The sequence below is a fragment of the Ipomoea nil genome, unplaced genomic scaffold (genome assembly GCF_001879475.1).
Source record: "Ipomoea nil cultivar Tokyo-kokei standard unplaced genomic scaffold, Asagao_1.1 scaffold2779, whole genome shotgun sequence".
Classification (NCBI taxonomy): Eukaryota; Viridiplantae; Streptophyta; class Magnoliopsida; order Solanales; family Convolvulaceae; genus Ipomoea; species Ipomoea nil.
In genome coordinates, this window is record NW_017619207.1 from 2,798,105 (window position 1) to 2,818,327 (window position 20,223).

At 35.5% G+C, this 20,223-nt stretch overlaps 1 protein-coding gene and 1 long non-coding RNA gene across 2 annotated transcripts; both read left to right on the forward strand.

Moving 5' to 3' along the window:
* The first annotated feature begins 17,900 nt into the window (after positions 1–17,900).
* LOC109157342 lies at positions 17,901–18,766 on the forward strand. Its single transcript, XR_002050216.1, has 3 exons — positions 17,901–17,987; positions 18,496–18,614; positions 18,721–18,766. It is a non-coding gene; the product is annotated as an uncharacterized LOC109157342 (long non-coding RNA).
* A 617-nt stretch (positions 18,767–19,383) lies between these two features.
* On the forward strand, positions 19,384–19,990 carry LOC109157345 (uncharacterized protein At1g04910-like). The gene is made up of 3 exons (XM_019305240.1): positions 19,384–19,454; positions 19,587–19,675; positions 19,759–19,990. The coding sequence occupies exons 2-3, from the start codon at positions 19,602–19,604 to the stop codon at positions 19,976–19,978; spliced, it is 294 nt and encodes a 97-aa protein (XP_019160785.1). The 5' UTR covers positions 19,384–19,454; positions 19,587–19,601; the 3' UTR covers positions 19,979–19,990.
* Positions 19,991–20,223: the final 233 nt, after the last annotated feature.

Genomic DNA, 20,223 nt, shown 5'->3' on the forward strand with positions numbered 1-20,223 from the left:
GATTTTACTCTAACTGGTTTTTCAGATGCGGATTTTGCAGGTTGCAAAATAGACAGAAAAAGCACCTCGGAACCTGTCAATTCTTGGGAGGAAGGCTTGTTTCTTGGTTTAGCAAAAAGCAAAATTCCATCGCAACTAGTACCGTCGAGGCCGAATATATTGCTGCAGGAAGTTGTTGTGCTCAAATTCTGTGGATGAAGCAACAATTGAAGGATTATGAAGTGAATTGCGACGATGTTAGCATATTTGGTGACAATACAAGTGCAATCGCCATCACTCACAATCCGGTGCTTCACTCAAGAACCAAACATATCGACATACGACATCATTTCATAAGGGATCATGTTGAAAAGAAAGATCTAAAAATCGAGTATATCCCTACGGAGAACCAAGTTGCAGATAGTCTCACGAAGCCTTTATGCGAAACGAGATTTGCTACTTTAAGGCATGAATTGGGAATGTTAGAAATGAGCTAAGTATCACTGAACTTAATATCTTGATCTAAAATGATACATATGCTCAAATTATGTGTTTTACGTGTTTATATGCTTCTATATGTTTTACGTGTTTGCATATTTCTATGTACTTAATTTCTATGTAAACTAATTTGCTACATGTGTTAAGTTTTTAATTATGAATTTGCATGTGGCGTTTAACGTGATTTTATATGCCATGCAAATTAATTTGACAAAATGTGCAGTTTTATTTGATCTAATTTGTTTTTGAATTGCATGTTTTAATCGTTACTTGGATCGCACGTTATGTTCATGTTTGTGTTAATTTGTTTGCATGAACAATTTATCTTTTTTTTTTCTTATATATATATGTTACTTGACTATTTGCGAAATGTGGTTTATAATTTGCATGTATGTGCTATTTTTTTTTTGTGATGAGAATAATTTTTTTCTAGTTTCTAAATAATTGCTTGTGTTTAAGAAATTTGTTTACATATATATGTTTTAGAATCTACCGTATGTATGTATGTATATTCTTGGTGACTTAATTGAAATTTGGTTAGTTACCAAAATTTGTGCTTATTTTAATTGGGAGTTACCGTGTATATGCATGATTATATATGGATGTGATTTAATTGCTAAAATTTAAAATTCCATATATGTTTCGAAATTGCATGTGAGATTCACGAAAATTTGTGTGATCATGTTTATGTAAAATTATGTGTTTGAATCTGATGCGTACGTGTTTTTTAGAAGAAAAAGGAAGAGATCAGATTGGATTGAAACCTCCTCCCTCTAAACCTCTACCCATAAAACCCAATCCCATTAAAACTCTCCACCTCTCAAAACCCACACCCCTTAAACTTCCACCCATAATTAATCCCACAAAAATCTGATCCTCTCTCTCGTAAATCAAATCCCCTCTCCCGAAAAATCTCATCCCAAATCCATACTCTCTCTCAAATCTTCAAGAATAATCAGAGGTGTCCATTCATAATCTTCTCACTCTATACACCTTACGTATATAGGGTACCTAAGAGACTGTGAGGCATTTAATGATATTGTCTGCTAATGATAACCCTCTTCTCTTTCCTAGTGACACCTTAACCAAAAGACACCTCCACCCTAAATGTGCCTTGTCACCACACCTATTCTAAGGGTCTCAATTGAGATTTCTATCTGAGAATTATACCTCATCTTAAATCCTTCTTAAACCATACGAAACCCTTCATATTCCTCTTAGACGAAAATTCCAGTTCTACCAAGATCAGAAATCTCTCTCTAAAGCTCTCAATCTCACCGGCGAACACCATGTCTAGAACTGAAGCCATGCAACCCAAAAATCTACTTATTCTACAATAACAACTGATTGATGGGATGACACTCAATCCGGAGTTTTTCGTGATTGGAGCAGTCGACAAGAAAACAACAAAGAAGATTCTCAATGCTTTGAAGGATTGTGGACTATATAATTTCTTCACCTACAAATATGCTGGAACTTTTGAAATAGATGTAACCGAGTTCTATCTTCATGCCACTATGAAGGACAACGTGATTCATTCTAAGGTTGGAAGAACAGATGTTCAAATTTCTGAAAAAGACATCAAGAATTGCTTCAAATTCCCTGATTCAGAGTTGATGCCAGAAGCTCACCATTATGATGTTCAATCCTTCTGGGATGAAATTCGTGGTCTAAAAGCACCTGTAGCCCATGGCTTGACCGATCCAAAGAACATGTTGAAACCTGAATACGATATGCTTATCGAGATGATGTACAAAATCCTTGACAACAAACTTGGAAGTGTGGACGATCTATCTGGAACATCCGTGAGTTTGATAAACGGAATCATGCAAGGAATAAAATTCAACTGGGCTAAATACATCTTCAATCGCCTATTATTCTTTGTAAACAGTGCAAAACCTCATAGTAGACCACTTGAAGGAAATCACTTTCTTCATAAAGTTGGGTATGGACTTATTGTTGGAGAAATTCTTAGAAAGAAGAATGTGCCTCTTAGAAGACACAAAAGTGTTGGAATCTACAGAACACTTTTCAGAAAATTTGGACCCGACTATGGCAAGAAATCAAATCGAAGGAAATGATCTGAAGGAGGTGGTTCCACAAGCACACCACAAAGCTCTCGAAGAAGGAACAGTAGAACCGTATCAGCAGCGAGTGCACATATGGGTTCTAGCAATCCAAGCAACAGAGATCAAGAAGTCGTAAGCTCGGCTATAGCACTTATTCCATCTCAAGAAGTGGCAGAGTCTGAAGCTCATGAAGTAGACATACCCGTGATGCCAACTGAAGAAGATACCACCCGAATGGAGTTTGCAGGAGTTGAAGTGCAAGTTTCAAATGACTTGCAAAGGAGAATCTCGAGTCAATCTGCAGTTGAAGCTAATGTTGAATCCATAGTGTTTGATACAACACAAATCCGAGATGATCTAGACCTGATGAAGGAATTAAACCGAGTTCAAGCATGGAAGGAATGAGACTTGAAAGATATCATTCTTTTATTTCAAAAGTTGACTCAGAATTGATACGAAGTGAAGAATTTGCCTTTGTATGGCTTGGAACTAACTCAATGCTCGAAGTACTAAACATGGATGCAAATCAAATTTATGAACTGAAGCTTCAAGAGAAAAATAGTAAAGGAAAACGAGTGGCCGCATCAGCACAAGAAAATGTCACTCAAGTCCCTTCTGATAATATCGAAATGGGGAATGAAGTGAGATTACAGATTGCTCTACACAGATCTTTGAATGACACTCATCGACATCCAAGTGATACTTCAATTAATATAGCCAATGATTTTCTTGAAAATTTTGGAGAAAGGGTGAATGAAGGAAGTACACTTGTTGAGGTACCAATTTCAGCCTCTGAAAATCATGATTCTATTCCTGTCAGAGTTCACTGTGCTGAACTTTTGATATCTAAAGTGACCCCCACCAATATTGATATAAATGCAATGAACCCAACAAGGGATGAAGTAAGGGACCAAATTGATGGTGAAATTAGACCATCAATTGGGGGGGGGGGTGGATGTTTATATGAAGCGCCAGTGCATGATAACGACTCTGTGATGTCACATCAAAACATCTCTCTGGAAGTCAATTTAAATACAGAGGTTATTTCGAGAACAGAGATCATTGCAGAAGAAGAAACTGGAAATCAACATCAAGAAGCCGATTCACCTGAAGAAAATATGCAACTTGTTGAAAACCTAATTCTACCTGATTCACGAAGAAATTTGTTCAAATCTTTGCACTCCCTGAACATGAGTACAAGCCGAAGCCGTGAAGAAGATGAAGAAGATCTGTTAACATCAGTATTTGCAAAAGTTACAAAGACAAGTGATGTTGTGTGTCAAAAGATTGGAACTACTCTAACCGAGCAAGGACATCTCTCTTTGCAACATTTTGAGGACACACGAACCAATTTGAAGGAGCTATTGGAACATCAAAACGCTCTGCAAACGAGAATAGACAGAGCCGAAAGACATCTGGAAGGAGATCTCACCGAAGGATTAATGGAGATAATCAAACTCATGAAGAAGGAACGAGAAGCTACCGAGAAGATCAACAATGAAAGACACCTGAGACAAATAAAGGCCATACAAGACCAAGAGACAAGGATAAATCACCTTGAGGTAGAATTATCCTCTATGGCTAACAAAATATCTGATTTGCAGGATATTTCTCTCAAAACACATGATGGTGTTAAGCTTGTTAAAGCCAATCAAGAACAAGATTCCAAATCCCTTAGCTTTTTGATTGATAATGCCATAAGGGGGGAAGAAATTCTCAATCATCTGGCTTTACAACAACAGGAATTCATCCTTGGAAGTTAACCACAACAGCCAGTTTTGACCGCCGCACCAACAAAAGGCCGTGGCCGGTGACGTGGTCAACAATCCCAAGTTGGTTTCGCTCAATTTGCAAATCCGAGTCTTGGATCAAGCTCATCGAAAGTTGCTGAAACTCGAGGCTGGTTCGAATGCTCAAAAGGAACCGTAACACCGCAAAAAATCTGGACATCCGAGAATGTGCCAAGTATGGTGAAAAGATGACCCAAAGCTGATCAAGCTCAATGGATATCTGACAAGAATAATGAAGAAGAAGCGAAAAGGAAGCGAACCGAGATGTGGTACGAGCTTAGAGATCATACCAACAATAATGGTGAAAGTTTGGGATTCCAAAGAAGCTTTGAAGAATGCATAGTTTGGTGGGAAGCCGGAGTTCTTCCGAGCACCAACATTAAAGATGCCTTTGGACACTATATGGCTGGAAATGTGATCAAGAAATTTGAATGTGAAAAGTTCAAAAATGATATCTGCAAGATGAGAGAACATATCAAGGATATATTGAAAGCTGACATGGGAGTCAAGAAACCCAGAAGGTAATCAGATATGAACTCCTAAAAAATATGGTGTTTTGAATATCTATATTTTGGAATGATTTTGGCATTATAAAATTTCCTCTATTGACTAATATGAATAAATATTTCCCTTGGTCTTATCTAAGTCTGTTTTGATTTATTTTGGCTATCATGTATTAGTTCGTGAATTAAAAGTCAAGAATTGTTAAACGCATGCAAAAATTTGAAAAGATAAAAATTGATTAAAAATTAATCAAGGATGCGTATAGGACTTGTCTGAATTAATTCACAAAGTGTTTTCCCTAGAATTAATTTTGTCAAACTCATCTTGGCTTTGTCAAAATAAAATTGAGCAAAAATTGAAATTATTTTTCAAAGACTTAAAGTCAATGTTTGAGTATAAGTTATGGCATTATCAAAAGGGGTGAAATTGTTAGGAATAAATTGTAATAGATTTTGATATGCCATTGATACTGCTAATTCTACGTAAGCAATAATAAAACGAACCCGAGACCAATTAAAGCAAGTAAATATCTTTATTGATCGCGGTAAAGGCCCTAAGTACAATCTACTTGGTTGCTCTGAGTGCCGACTGACTGCGGTCGGGATTCTCTAGTAACAACCTATCGATCGTCCAAAAGTCCTCTACACTGTAGCTACTGTGGGTATTTATAGCCGCTGCGCCGGAGACACAAATCCGGTCGTTCGGCATGCTCTCCACGTAGCCACCACGTGTCATCCTCCCGGCTGCCCTATTTGTCGCCACAGAGAGCCGCCACGTGTCCTTTATCAGCTCCCTCGCCAAAGGGCTACCGCTCGGTGGTCGACACTACCGCTCGGGCAATTCCCGGTCGCTTCCTGACCGGGTTCTTCATAAAAAGCCCGACGTGCTACCTGCAAAGACAAAAAGACAAAGGCAAAGGCACCTCGGTCGTGGCAGAGCTATGGCGGTCAGGATATTCCCTACCAGTCATATTGTAAATCGTAGAACCCCAATTTTATTTTGGTTAGACTAGTCAAGTCATAGACCAAGAAAGGGAAAAATAAATTCATTAGTTGAGGAAATGGATGAAGAAGATATAAAGCCTAAAATCAAGAATTTGCCTAGTGAAAATGGCAAACAGAAGAGGAAGATGTATGCGTATAAAGAAGTATACACAAGTTATGAAGACTTTCATCCAAAGAAGAAATCTCTCAAAGAAGAAATCAAGAAGAAATCCCTCAAGAAATCCCGAAGAAGAAAGAACGTGACTTGAAGTTTGCATGAAGCTATCTTGAAGATCAAGCATCTATAGAAAGAAAGGAGTACACCAATGAAACAAGATGATAACTAAAAGGTTGTATGGATGAGTTGGTAAAAGCTTGAAATATTATATGCAAAGTCACATGTTTGAATCTCACATTTCACATATTTTAAAGAAGCCAAGTTTAAATCCATAAGATAATCTCACTTCCCAAATATTTTAAAGAAGCCAAGTTAAATCCATCAAATGAAGTATGGTCAAAGGGAAGCTGCAAAGTCAATTGGGATGAGATTTCCAAGTTGAGGATGAAGTTTCTCAAAATCGAAATTGGGATGGAATTCCAATTGAAGGGATGAAGTATCTCAAAATTGAAATAGGGATACAATTTCAATTTGAAGGGATGAAGTTCGGGGGATGAAGTATCTCAAAATTGAAATAGGGATACAATTTCAATTTGAAGGGATGAAGTTCACGTATCTCACCCTTAGGGCAGAAGTCGAAATTGGGATGGAATTCTAATTGAAGGGATGAAATATCTCAAAATTGAAACAGGGATGCAATTTCAATTTGAAGGGATGAAGTTCAAGTATCTCACCCTTGGGGCAGAAGTTTCAATTTGATGGGATGAGATTTGCAAAGGGCTTCAATTCAATTCAAGATATAAATAGCAAGGGATGAAGTTGCAAGTCCAAATCAAGTAAGGGATGAGATTTCAATTGACAAATCAAGGAAGGGATGAGATTTCACTTCCAAATATAGTAAGGGATGAAGTTTACATGGGAAAAGATTTCCCAAGTCAATTAAGAAGATGAAGTCTGGAATCAGTAAAAGAAACCCAGACGTGAAGTAAGTACAGAGGAAATACAAGAAGGAGTTGCAGAAGCAAAAATACTAGTCTAAACTAGTAAGGGATTAAATTGAAGATTATTTTTTAAAGATAGAAATCCCAAGAGGCGTGATCTACACCAGATGAAGTTTTTGGGGTGCCATTTTTGCTAAAACCTCAAGCTCAACTTGCAGAGAATCTCTGACATATCTGCAACGTTATCTTATCATCTGAAAAGGCTATACAGCCAGATGAAATTCAAAAATGAGAATGTTTCTTTCCAACGGATATATTCTCATTACCAACTATAAAAGGATGAAGATTGAAGCAGTGGAAAGTAGAAGCAAGAACGCAATAGAGCAAAGAACAGAGCTAAACAGAGCATACGAAAATCAAAGAAAGCTTTCCATCTCAAGAGCTTAAATTGATATATTGTTTGTGAGATAAACACTCAGAGTGATACAGAGCTTACAAAAGAAATATCCAAGAGTGTTAGAATCTTCATCAACTACAAGAGACTAAGCGCATCATTGAAGATCATCTACAGAGTCTCAAAGTTGGAAGCAAGGCAAAACTTGTTTTGGAGCAAAACAAGGGAAAGGAGGAAAGTAACACAGAGTTTTGAAATCCTGGATTGTCACACGGAGTTGTGAGATCCGAAGCAGCAGTGTCGGAAGACATTGAGCGTGATTAGTGCAGGCTTTGTGATCAAAGCACTAGATCACGGAAGAAGCGTTTCTACCGGAGCTTAGAAGACGGGGAGAAAGTAATGCGGAGTCGTGAAATCCTGGGAAAGTAACGCGGTGATGTGAAACCTGAAGCAGCAGTGTTGGTGGCACTGGGCGTGATTAGTGTGGGCTTGGTGATCAAAGGACTAGATCACGGAATTCATTGTATCTTGGAACCAAAAAGTGGTGGATATAGTGAATTGCTCTTGGACGATAAGAGCAAGTGGAGTAGGAGGATTACACCACCTCCGAACTACTATAAATTGTCTTGTGTTCTTTACTGCTTTCTTTACTTACTGCTCTTGCTTGCTTCTCACGAGAATAATCTTGACACAATATACACACATCGTATCGTTTATTATTTTCGCTGTGCACCGGACTCTAACAATCTAGTTAAGAGTCTTGGTTTCTCTGTTGCCTTAGCAATTGTTGTACTATGCTAAAAAGTTTGAAAGCCTATTCACACCCCCCCCCCCCCCCCCTCTTGACTTTCACCTTACCCCTTTTGGGACCAATATACTACTTTTGATTTAAATTTCTCTAATTCTTTTTAATTCTCTTTTGGGTAGCATTATCATTATCTTCATCTTCAGTACATGTCCTCTTTTTTGTTTTTGTTTTTTTATTGGTAATGTGTCATGTGCAATTCAGTTACTGTTAGTAGCATAGACAATTGTTATGTTGTGGAACCGTGTCCACCTTGCAAGGTGGACACGGTTCTATGTTCATAATTACTGAATCATATGTCCATAATTATAAATTTATATATTCATAATTTTTGAACTTCATATTCATAATTATTGAACACTATATTCACAATAACAGAACTCTATGTTCATAATTATTGAATTATGTGTTCATAATTATAAAGCTATATATTCATAATTTTTGAACTCCATATTCACAATTATTGAATATCTATATTCATAATTGCAGAACTATATGTTCATAATTATATTCACAACTCTATGTTAATAATTATAGAATTATATGTTCATAATTTTTTAACTATATATTCATAATTATGAACAGTTTTGGAACCGTGTCCACCTTGCAAGGTGGACACATTTCCACAGCATAATTTGCCTAGCATAGAGGGATACATCATGCAATGAGATTATAGTGTAAGAAGGTTTAGATTTATCTTGCTGTGTATATGACTATGATCTTAGTTGTACTATTAACTCTTTATCTCCACAAGCACCTACTGATATTTGGTAGTGGTAGTTTTTCCCCTACATGTTTCAAGTGTTGTGAGATATGTATCGTACGTTATCATGTGAACGTATTGAACAAAATATTACTATTTATTATATTTGTATAAAATATTTGGTATATATATATATATATAACATATTTTGTATTATAACTTTGATATTTAATTACAAGATAATGTAAAAAGAAGACAATGGACAATGTAGTTAATATAATAAATTAATAAATTTGAAGGTAAATAATCTTTGAATTGTAGAAAATAAAGATAATATAACTAATGAAATTATTCTCTTTTTAAATTTTTATAATGAATAATTTTTTAAAATAAAGGCATTATAAACATCTAATTCTAAAGTAATTAAATGCATATGTATTATTTTTTGTTGTAGCTACTAATTTATTTAATTTAATAAGACTAATAAAGTAGCGTACATACTTTTTATCAACAATAATGAAATAATTGATTTTTTTAATTTCCACTCGTTGTTGAGACAAAATGTTTTGAGAGTTTGTCAATGACAATTGCTATCAATTGATAATAAATAATTCAAAATATATGGTCACAATAGATATTGTTATAATGATATAGTAAAAATTATATGAACTTACAAATTTCTTTAGAAGTTTTCATGCATTGATATATTATGATGTGTAAACTTATTCAATTGGGGTCAGTGGGATGTCAGCATTGTCAATTCTTTGAAAAATGGTCGTACCGTTTTACAGTCCAGGTGTAATTATATTTATGATCAACAACATTGTAGTTAGGTCGCGCAGATCTGACAATGATGTAAGAACAATTTTGCCTGATAAAAAAATAATAGTATAATATTTTTAAAGTAATGTACAATTGTACCATTATAAAAATACATACAAAAAATATTAATACCATAATGACCTAAATCATTCCAATAATGCAAAAGCATAATTAAAATATTAAGTTTTGTTCTAAATACTAAAAAAAAAATTAATTAAACGAAAAAAAAAATGTAACCTAATTTTTTTTTTTAAATGCAAGAAAATCAAATGATTTTTAAAGTTTTTGATTTATAATCTTGGATGCTCAACTTTGAATGCTATTTATTTAGTCGGGCTAATTATTTGACCAAAGTTTATGTTAAATTATATATATATTCAGGTGCAGGTATAGCTTCCCGTGCGGTTGTGTGGTTAAATCTGAGCAGTTGATCAAATTTAGATCAACGGCTCAAATCAATGAAAATTAAAAAAAAAAAAAAACGCGTGCCTGGAACAAAGAAGTATAAGCTAAGGTGCACCTTAAGTGTTAGATCTTAATCACAAACTCACGCACTTTAAGTACAAAACCAACACACATTAAGCACAACCTCACGCACATTAAGCACAAAATCAACGCACTTTAAATATTAACTCACAGACTTTAAGTTTCAACAACTACTGACATTAAGTACAAAACTCACGCACATTAAGTACAAAACCCACGCACATTAAGCACAAACATCACGCACATTAAGCACAAAACTCACGCACTTTAAGTATTCACTCACAGACTTTAAGTTTTAACAACTATTCACGTTAAGCACATCCCCACGCACATTATGCACAAACCTCATGCACATTAAGCACAAAACACACGCACATTAAGCACAAAACTCACGCACATTACTCACAGATCCGCTCACCTTAATTTTGACCTAGATGCAAAAATTATAAATTTGCCACCGCGTTTTTTTTTAAAACTTTGATAATTCTGGACGTTGATTAAAGCGAGATGAATGGCTCAGATTACCGCACAACCGCACCTGAAGCCCTCACCCGCACGGGAACCTAAATATATATATATATATATATATATATATATATATATATATATATATATATATATATATATATGAAGGTTATACCCTTCATTTATGTCCGTTTTTTCCGTTAAGTTTTATGATACATTATGCTATAAATGTTGTAATATGCAATATTTTGGACAAACATACTCCTACCGTTGTAATTTCCGTTATCTTTTCCACTATTGCTACCATGCACATGCATCCACCATATATTTTCTTATTTTCAATAATAATAACAATAATAACAATAATAACAATAATAATAATAATAATATACACATTATATATTGGAGTTATATGTTAGTTATTTCTTAAAATATAAATATTAAATTTATAAAAATGTTTTACATTACTATTATTATTATTATTATTATTATTATTATTATTATTATTATTATTATTTAAAATTTAAATAAATTTAAAATTTTAATATAAAATATTAATATTGGGCACCTATTTTTTGCGCATTGCGCATAAGAAATGCTAGTATATATAATACTTTTAACATATTCGTAGTATATGTTTAACAATTATGCCACTCTAATTGGGATGGGGTTCGAACATAAGACCTTTTTTATAGAAATTAATGAGTAAGTTAAGAATAATAAATAGTTAACGGAATATTCCGTTAGTAAAGTTTATACTAAGAATTTAGGGTTATTTAAGGGAAGAAAATATTATAATAGAGGGTAGATAAGGAAAATCATTAAATAATACTAAAATCAAAATAATATGAACCATTAATTTTAAGAAATAATTACACCGACATTTTTTTATTCTAGTTAAGGGCTTAACATTATTGGCTCTTATTAGATTTTTATGTAGATGTAGATATAGTTTTCTCGCCCAGTGAAAACGATGTCGTATAAGGTATTTTAATGCGCGTATGTAGTGTCTGTGTAAAGGCTTAGATCTTTAGGTTTTTGGATTTCTGATGAAAATCCTTTCGCATTTTGGTTGTATAGTTATTATTATAAAGTTTTTCTAGTTGCTTTGTATTAGAGTTAATTCTAGTAATAGTCCTCCGAATATTGCAATTTTTTCAAAATTAGTCCTCGTCTTTTAATTTTAGACAAAATAGACCCTTGACTATTAGATTTGTTCTATCAATAGTCCTTCCATTAAGCATCAATTCGGTTGGCGTTAAATAGAGGGGTATTCAAGTCATTTCCTTTATTGCTTTCTTCTTCCTTGTGAGTTTATGTATCCAGACTATCCATACGTCCAAAACTCCATTGTTATCTTCTTGTTCGCGTACCCTTCTTCTTTCACTACTATAAAAAAAAAATTATTCTCTCTTAACCCGAAATATAGGGTGGTTCCTCCATTATTGAAATGTCAACACGGTATACTAGTAAAAACTCATGTATTTTGGATTAACTCATGTATTAAGTTTTTCGTCTTAAAAAGTAACACCTAGAAGCATGAACATTAGAAGCAATGCCATTCCCAAAATTGACAGATAAATCAAGCAAATACTCAGTACAAACTCCACCACACAATTTCACAAACTAAGCCATTATGTACAGAGAGACTATGCCTTGAGGGTGTGAACAAAATAGTCGAAATTGGAGACGGAAAAGCAGACATGGTGCGCCTCGCTCAGTTCTACATAGAAGTGTGTTTTCTGTTTTTATTTTTATTTTATATATAATTCTTTCATAGATATGGATGGTGTGTTATTTGCAGGTATTCGGTTTTGAGCAAGTTGCAGCTCTGAATTTTCCGTTCGGTGTAATATATATGGTTGAAATTGGGTTCTTTCTATCTTCACCTCATCGAGAGAGACCCCTTATAATGCCATGTTAGCGGTCGCCACCCCGGAGACTCTTCCCCGAGGGCACCATGTCTGCTTTTCCGTCTCCAATTTAGACTCTTTTGTTCACACCCTTTAGGCATATATAGTCGATCTCTCTGTACCTAACGGCTTAGTTTGTGAAATTGTGTGGTGGAGTTTGTACTGAGTATTTGCTTGATTCTCTTAGCCCAAACTCATGTATTTTGGATTAACTCATAGTAGTGAAAGAAGAAGGGTACGGGAGCAAGAAGATAGCAATGGAGTTTTGGGTGTAATAATCTGGATACATCCAACGAAGTAGATCCATTACTCAAATGAAAATATCATCTGATCTAGAAAGCATATTAAGTACCAGTATTTCAGAAAACATCAGTAGCACCACTGTCTCAGTTTTCACTAACCTATTACAGATAAATAAAACAAAAACCCAATTTTATTCTTAAGAAGGTCTCACATGGTTACTATCTCCACATTAAAACCCTAGCTTGGTGCGTCGCCAGTGCCTGCGCTTAGCATCGTACCTGATGCTGTTATCGGTCCTCATGCGAATCCAGTAAGGAATAGGCCTGTTCTGTCTTTGCTTCTTCGCCAGCTTCTTCTTGATCATGAAGGTCTTGTTCGACGGTATTTTCAAAGAAGCCGGAGCTTGGCGAGGCAGAGTTCTGAGGGAGATAACGACTTCTGGATACATAAACTCACAAGGAAGAAGAAAGTAATAAAGGAAATGATGCGTAAGTTTTCTGCCATTCATGTACTTGTATAAATACATTTGAGTTCATATCAAACACAACAACTGAAATGTAAAACTATTATTAAAAACATCAATACAAATATCATGGCTCCAATGTATATTATTGCCCGTGATATCTCGCCGTTGAAAACTACCAGTGTCGTGCTTGGTGCCTACGTATGAAATTCCAGAAAGGGGCAGTGAATCCATCAAAGTAAAGAGTGTTTGTTTCACAATGAAGATATATTCATTTTTTTCCTTTTTCATTTTATTAAACAACTTCTTTTTTCTTTTGGTTTTTTTCTCATCCATTCAATAGTTTTTTTTTTTTTTTTTTTTTTGGAATAAGGGTCAAATAGGCCATCGAACTGCACATGATAATGAAATTAGGCCACTGTACCTAAAAAAATTACAATTGAATCCCTAAACTAACACATTTCATGCAATTAGTCTAATTTACAGGGTTTTCAGGTTTCTAACACGTCACCTCAAATTTAAAATATTTTTAAAAAATAATTTTTTAAAAGTAATTATTTAAAATTAAAAAAAAAATCTTCGTCTCGTCTTCATCTCTGCCAGAGAAGAGGATACCTTCTTCATCTCAGACCCTTCCACACCCCCACAATCGGGTCTGCCAGCCCTTCCACACCCACACTTTTTTTTCCTTTCTTTTGGTTTTGATGGAGGGTGGGGGTGGGGGGTGGAGGAAGGAGAAGGGGTAGTTCTGTTATTCGGTATGACTGAGAAAACCAAACCCAATTCTATTTAAGTTGTGATGATGGTGGCTGTGAGCGTTGACTTTGAAACTGGTTGGTTTATATGTGTATTTGGTGTTGGAGCCATTTGATTCTTCCATGGGTGTGTTAGAGACAGAAATCAAGAATGAGCTGAAAGAAAATACTATATGTATGCAAGATCTTTAGAACACGTGATTTTCACATACAGTACTTAATCGGCGTTCAGTGAACATACCTGGTTCCATGGTTCTCTTGTGGCAGCCAGAACTAGAAACTTGGTTTCTCCCTCCAGGCCGTTAGCATTCTCTTAATCTAATTCTCTGATGGAGAGAGAGCTTTAGTTTTCAGAAGGTCAGGGAGAGGACCATAGTCTCATAAATGATTAAAGAAACAAACTCACGTGAGAAGTTACATGAGCAGTTGAAACTGCTATCTTATCTTTAACTGACCAATAAAGAAATTAGATCATTATTAAATTTAAATGGATATTTATCATAATTAGGGAACTTAAAATTATTAAATAATAGCCATAAAAAAATAATAATAATTATTCTAACATTCTCCCACTTGGATTATGAGCCATAAATTTAATAATGAACGTGAAACATAATATGCATAGTATAAGCTAATTCCTTCGTTATATTGGTTAGAACGTAAATCATCATCAAGTAATAAACTAATAAGAATCATGGCGGTAATACATCACTAATTTAACACAGTCCCTTCCATGTATCACAATATTAATTTCAAACTCAATATGATTCATAACGATATTTTCCATGACGGTCCATGATAATGTCTTTGTCAAAGACAGATCCTATTTACATTAACATAAAGCATTCATGTATATATACTTCAAAACTAAACAGGATACTAAATACAGAAACGAAACTATATTGAGCTCTAAGTATCAAATATATCAAAACACAAACCTTAATATAATGTTAATAGTCTCCAATAAAGCCCATTCTTTCAACATGCTCAAGAAAGGCCTTTGGTGGCAAGGCTTTAGTTAATGGGTCTGCAATCATTAATCTAGTGCTAATGTGTTCAATTGATACTCTTCGTTCCCAAACATCTTCTTTAACGGCAAGATACTTCAAATCAATATGTTTAGCACCACGTGTATACTTGTCGTTTTTAGAAAAGAACACTGTTGCGGCATTATCACAATAAATTTTCAGCGGCTTGGTAATACTATCTGCAATTTCAAGTCTCGAAATAAAATTCCGCTGCCACAATCCATGACTTGTTGCTATAAAACATGCCACAAACTCAGCTTCCATAGTGGACGCAGCAACGACAATCTACTTCGCACTTTTCCAAGAGATAGCCCATTGGCTAAAAGGAATAGATATCCAAATGTGGACTCCTTGTGTCCAAACACCCGGCAAAATCTGAATTTGTGTATCCTATCACCTCAAGGTGATCGGACCGCTTATAAGTAAGCATGTGCTCCTTTGTGCCTTGTAAGTATCTTAACACCTTCTTTGCAGCCTTCTAGTGATCCATACCAGGATTACTTTGATATCGACCAAGCATCCCAATAGCAAAGCTAATGTCTGGTCGGGTACACGTTTGGGCATACATCAAACTCCCAACAACAGATGCATAAGGAATATTTTCCATTTCCTTTCACTCCAATTCATTCTTAAGGCATTGCATAAGGCTGAACTTATCTCCCTTCTGAATTGGAGCAACTGATGCAGAGCACTTTTCCATTCCAAATCTTTCTAAGACTTATATATGCTTTCTTAGACAACCCTAATACTCCTTGTGATCTATTACGAAATATTTCAATTCCAATTACAAAGGATGCATCACCCATATATTTCATTTCAAAGTTCTTAGAAAGAAACTGCTTGGTCTCGCGCATTAAACCAAGATCATTAGTAGCAAGCAAAATGTCAACAACATACAGAATCAAAAATATAAACTTCTCTCATTGACCTTCAGATATATACATTGATCAACAGTGTTTTCCTTAAATCTAAAGGTCATTACAGTATCATTAAACTTAAGATACCATTGTTGGGAAGCTTGTCTAAGTTCGTATATCGATCTGTTAAGTTGTTACACCCTGTGTTCCTTTCCTTCAACTGAAAAACCCTCAGGCTGGTTCATGTAAATTTCTTCCTATAAGTTTTCATTCAGAAAGGCAGTTTACACATCCATCTGATATAGCTCCAAGTCATAATGAGCTACTAATGTCATAATTATTTTAAATTAATCTTTCTTTGAAACAGGTGAAAATGTTTCGTTGAAACCAATACCATGTTTTTTAGTGAAATCTTTGGCAACAAGTCTGATCTTGTATCGTTCGATATTGCCATTTGACTCGTGTTTGGTCTTAACACTAGTACAAAATTGAACATAGAAGATTGACCATAGACTACCATTGTTGAAAGAATGGTTGTCTATTCTTAGTCCAAAAATTTGCAGTGGCAATTTTGTAAATAAATGATAAATAATCCGCCTCCATTGTAGCTGTAATGGTTGCTTATTGTATTTTTTTTTATATTTAAAAAAAAATTAATTTTTAATAGGCAACCATTTTTAATAGAAATGGTTGCCTTAAAATAGAAATTGTTTTATAATAAGCAACCATTTCCAATAGAAATGGTTGCCTAATATTAGCCCTAGATCTAATAGATAGAAATCGTCTACCTTATTCCACGCACAGATCTAAAAGCTTCGTTCTCGCGTCTCATCGCCAGATCTTCGTCTACCCTAGATCTTCCTTCTTAAAAGCTTCGTTCAACACTCCCACCCATCGCACAGCTACTACTGGCTACCTCCGGCTTCACGTCGCACCCCGGCCACCACCGTTCACAGCTACCGCGACAAAGCACGCCACCACCGTCGCACACCACCAACTGTCGTCGCACACCCACCACCGCGACGCCGACGCCACAGCCGCCACCACGCCGTCGATCTGCACCCCTCCCTTGCCCTGCGACGATGGCGGCCTCCCTGTGACGACTCCACTGCCGCCGACTCCGATCAGGTAGGTTTTTTTAAAAAAAAAAAAAATTATATATTAATGTTTTATTATTATTTGAGATAAAATGTGATATTTTATGATTTTTAAAAATTTTATTATTAGGAAAATTTTATTAATGTTGACTGAGTGGGTAGCGGTGACATCATAGAGAAGCCCAGTAGGAAAGGGAAGAGGGAAGGTTTGCTATAGTGTGACTAGTGGGATGTGGTAGTTTGGGATGTTGGTTGATTAAGCTATAGAGTCATAGGGGTAAAGTGTTAAGGAAATATCCTTTGGCTCTTAATTCCTGCCAGATTCATATTTTTGCATTTATGGAAATTTGTTGGTAGCATCTCTGATCTGTTGATGTGGCTGGATTAGTTGTTGATATGGAATGGACTGTAAAATTTGTAAATATTTGGCTCTTGGCTAGCTGCACTCCTATGTATTACATTACCACTCTTATAATAATCTAAATAATATCATCTGCAATTCATTTCTTTCTTTTTTTATTTCTTAGAACTCAACTATGTCAATCACTATGTATGTCAAATTTCTCAATTTGCTCCAACAAGTCTGCAAATCTTTTAATAAAGGACCAAACAGTTAGTGGCATCTTGTGTACAATAAGACTTACACAGGTATGGCTTTTAAAGTTTTGATTCTTTAGTTCTCTCCTTATGTACCCTTGATGCTTGGCAATCGTGCATTTTAACATTTGTGTTGTTTCATGGACTTGACTAATGCCTGAAGGCGCTTCTCTTGTATTCTCAATATTAAAGAATTGTTGGTTTAGGGATTATGAGGGTAGTGTGCTTTTTTGGCAAATCAACTACTATTCTGTATAAAAACCACTTTCAAACAGTTTCTAGGCTGGCATTTAGCCTTAGTCTCCTATCTCATGTTGATACCACTGTTTCACATTCTTGTAAGTAAAATGTACAAGGACACAATGAGATTATCTTTGGTTTGCTGGGATCAAGCCATATGCAGCAAGTAGGTCGAACGTGTTGTGGAACAACAGCAGCTGCCCAAGGGGAACACAGGCCAATTCGCTATTGTCCCTGGTAATTTTCTATCTTTAATTTGCTTTTCGAGTTTTAGTTGTGATTCCATTGTTGTGAGCTCGATGTGAGGCGAGAATCCTTTAGAAGAATTGCGTTTAAATAAAGATCGAGCCTTTAGGAGTTTAGGACATGAACTCTTTTTGCCTATGTTTCCATCTTTTTTCTTTCATTGCAGCTATGTCTGTCTTTGTGGAAACTACAAAAACACAAATATGACTGTTGGTTATATACAATCATTTGAGGAACTCATCGACTTCATAAGCTCGTTCTGAACTGGCCTTCTGCATAGTTTTTTTGTAAAGCGTTTTCAGCACCTCCCGGGGGCTTCTAGGAATGCTAAGAACCACTAGTTATCAAAAAGAAAGAAAGAAAAACAGCTCCCTCCAAACATTTCTTCAGAAAAAGTTTGCAAAACTGCATTGTGATATGTTGAAAGCTCCAAATATTGTCATCTTGTGCTAGACCGTTTAGTAAAGAAAATTTATAATTTAAAGTATTAATTACACAGGTGATTGCAAATCATTAGCAAATGTGCAGAAGTTTTCGCAAGTGCAAGGTGCAACCTCTGCACAGCTAGATAGTGTGGAATACCGAGGTCCCTTTGAGTTTGGATTTGGCCAACCTCTGGTAAGTTTATTCGTAATATTAAAAAAAAAAAACGTATTATAGCCAGCAAGTGTATTTTCTCGTCTTACCAATGTTATTTTCCCTGGTTTTGGTTTAAACGACATAGATATGTGCCAAGTATCCTTATGGAGAGCAGTGCTATAGGTTATATATACAGCTTATGGACCTCAGGTTGTGGTATGTAGTCTTCATTATCTTATACTTTATGCCTATTTAGTTATGTTTTTGTTTTAGATACAAAGGGAATTGATCTCGAGGCCTTTTATATAGAGTTTTGCTAGTTTCTTGCAAAAATAGAGCAGCAACTATTACTGAGAATCTGAAATAGGCCATACTGATATCATATACTTGGACTGTTAAATGATGTATAGGGGCGAATCATGCTGCCACTGAATTTGGCGTCGAATGAAGGCCTGATATCGTGAATCCTAAGCAGTACCATGGGATAATTAGGCGCAGGAAGTCCCGTGCAAAGGCTGAAATGGCGAACGTAGTGCCTAAATCCTGCAAGGTAAGACACTTGCCTTTATAAGGTTCTGCAGATGAGACAATTGTATGTGTTCACTTATTTCCTTGTTGCCATGTTTGACAGCCATACTTGCACATGTCCCGGCACCTCCACGCAATGCGTCGCCCTCGGGGTTGCGGTGGGTGCTTCCTGAACACGGGGAACAATCATCAAATGGCTATTTACTTACATGTTTACCTTTTGGCCAGAAAAACGAAAGAAAGAAAAAATTGTTTCTAACATTGTTTATTATAGCTGCTGTTAGTGAGCAATCATCAAATGGCTATTTACTTATTGCAACTAGTGGAGGTCTCAACCAACAAAGAACTGGAGTAAGTATAGTTCTTTTTTTTTTCCAGTTAATAGAACAATTGTGTACTATTACACTTGAAATACTTTGATCGTTTCTGTTTTGGCTGTCTCGCTTGGTAACTTGTAGTTTGTATGCATTTGTTACCTTTCAGATAACTGATGCAGTTATGGTTTCACGGATTCTGAATGGCACATTAGTTGTGCCCGAGTTGGATCAACATTCATTCTGGAAGAACGATAGGTTTGGTCCGGATTTTGGTGTTTACTTAGCAACCCGTAAAGCAAGTTTCAACCATTTCCTCATTTCGTCTTTCTGAAATGCAGTGATTTTCTCGACATATTTGATGTGAACTTGTTTATCCAGTACCTGGCGAAGGATGTCATGCTTGTCAAAAGAGTCCCGGAGAAGGTCATGACATCAATGGAGAAACCCTCGTATACAATGCGTGTTCCAAGGAAGTCAGAACCGGATTACTATTTGGGCCAAATACTGCCAGTACTCCAGCGAAGACGTGTATGTAGGCGAGCTCGTTTCTGCTATTAGTTCTTTTCCAATGCCCAAGAAAATATTTTTTTTGGCAGGTTTACCTCTTGTAGACAAAATTCATATGTTTTGATGATATTATTGTATTAAAGTATGAGGATTTTAAGTATTATTGTGTTTTGATGATATATTTGCATTGTGTTAAAAGTATTATTCTGTTTAATTTGATGATAGATAAATTGTATTGTGGAGTACTGTTGATATGGATTTTAAGTTGTAACAGGTACATGAATTATAAAAAAAAA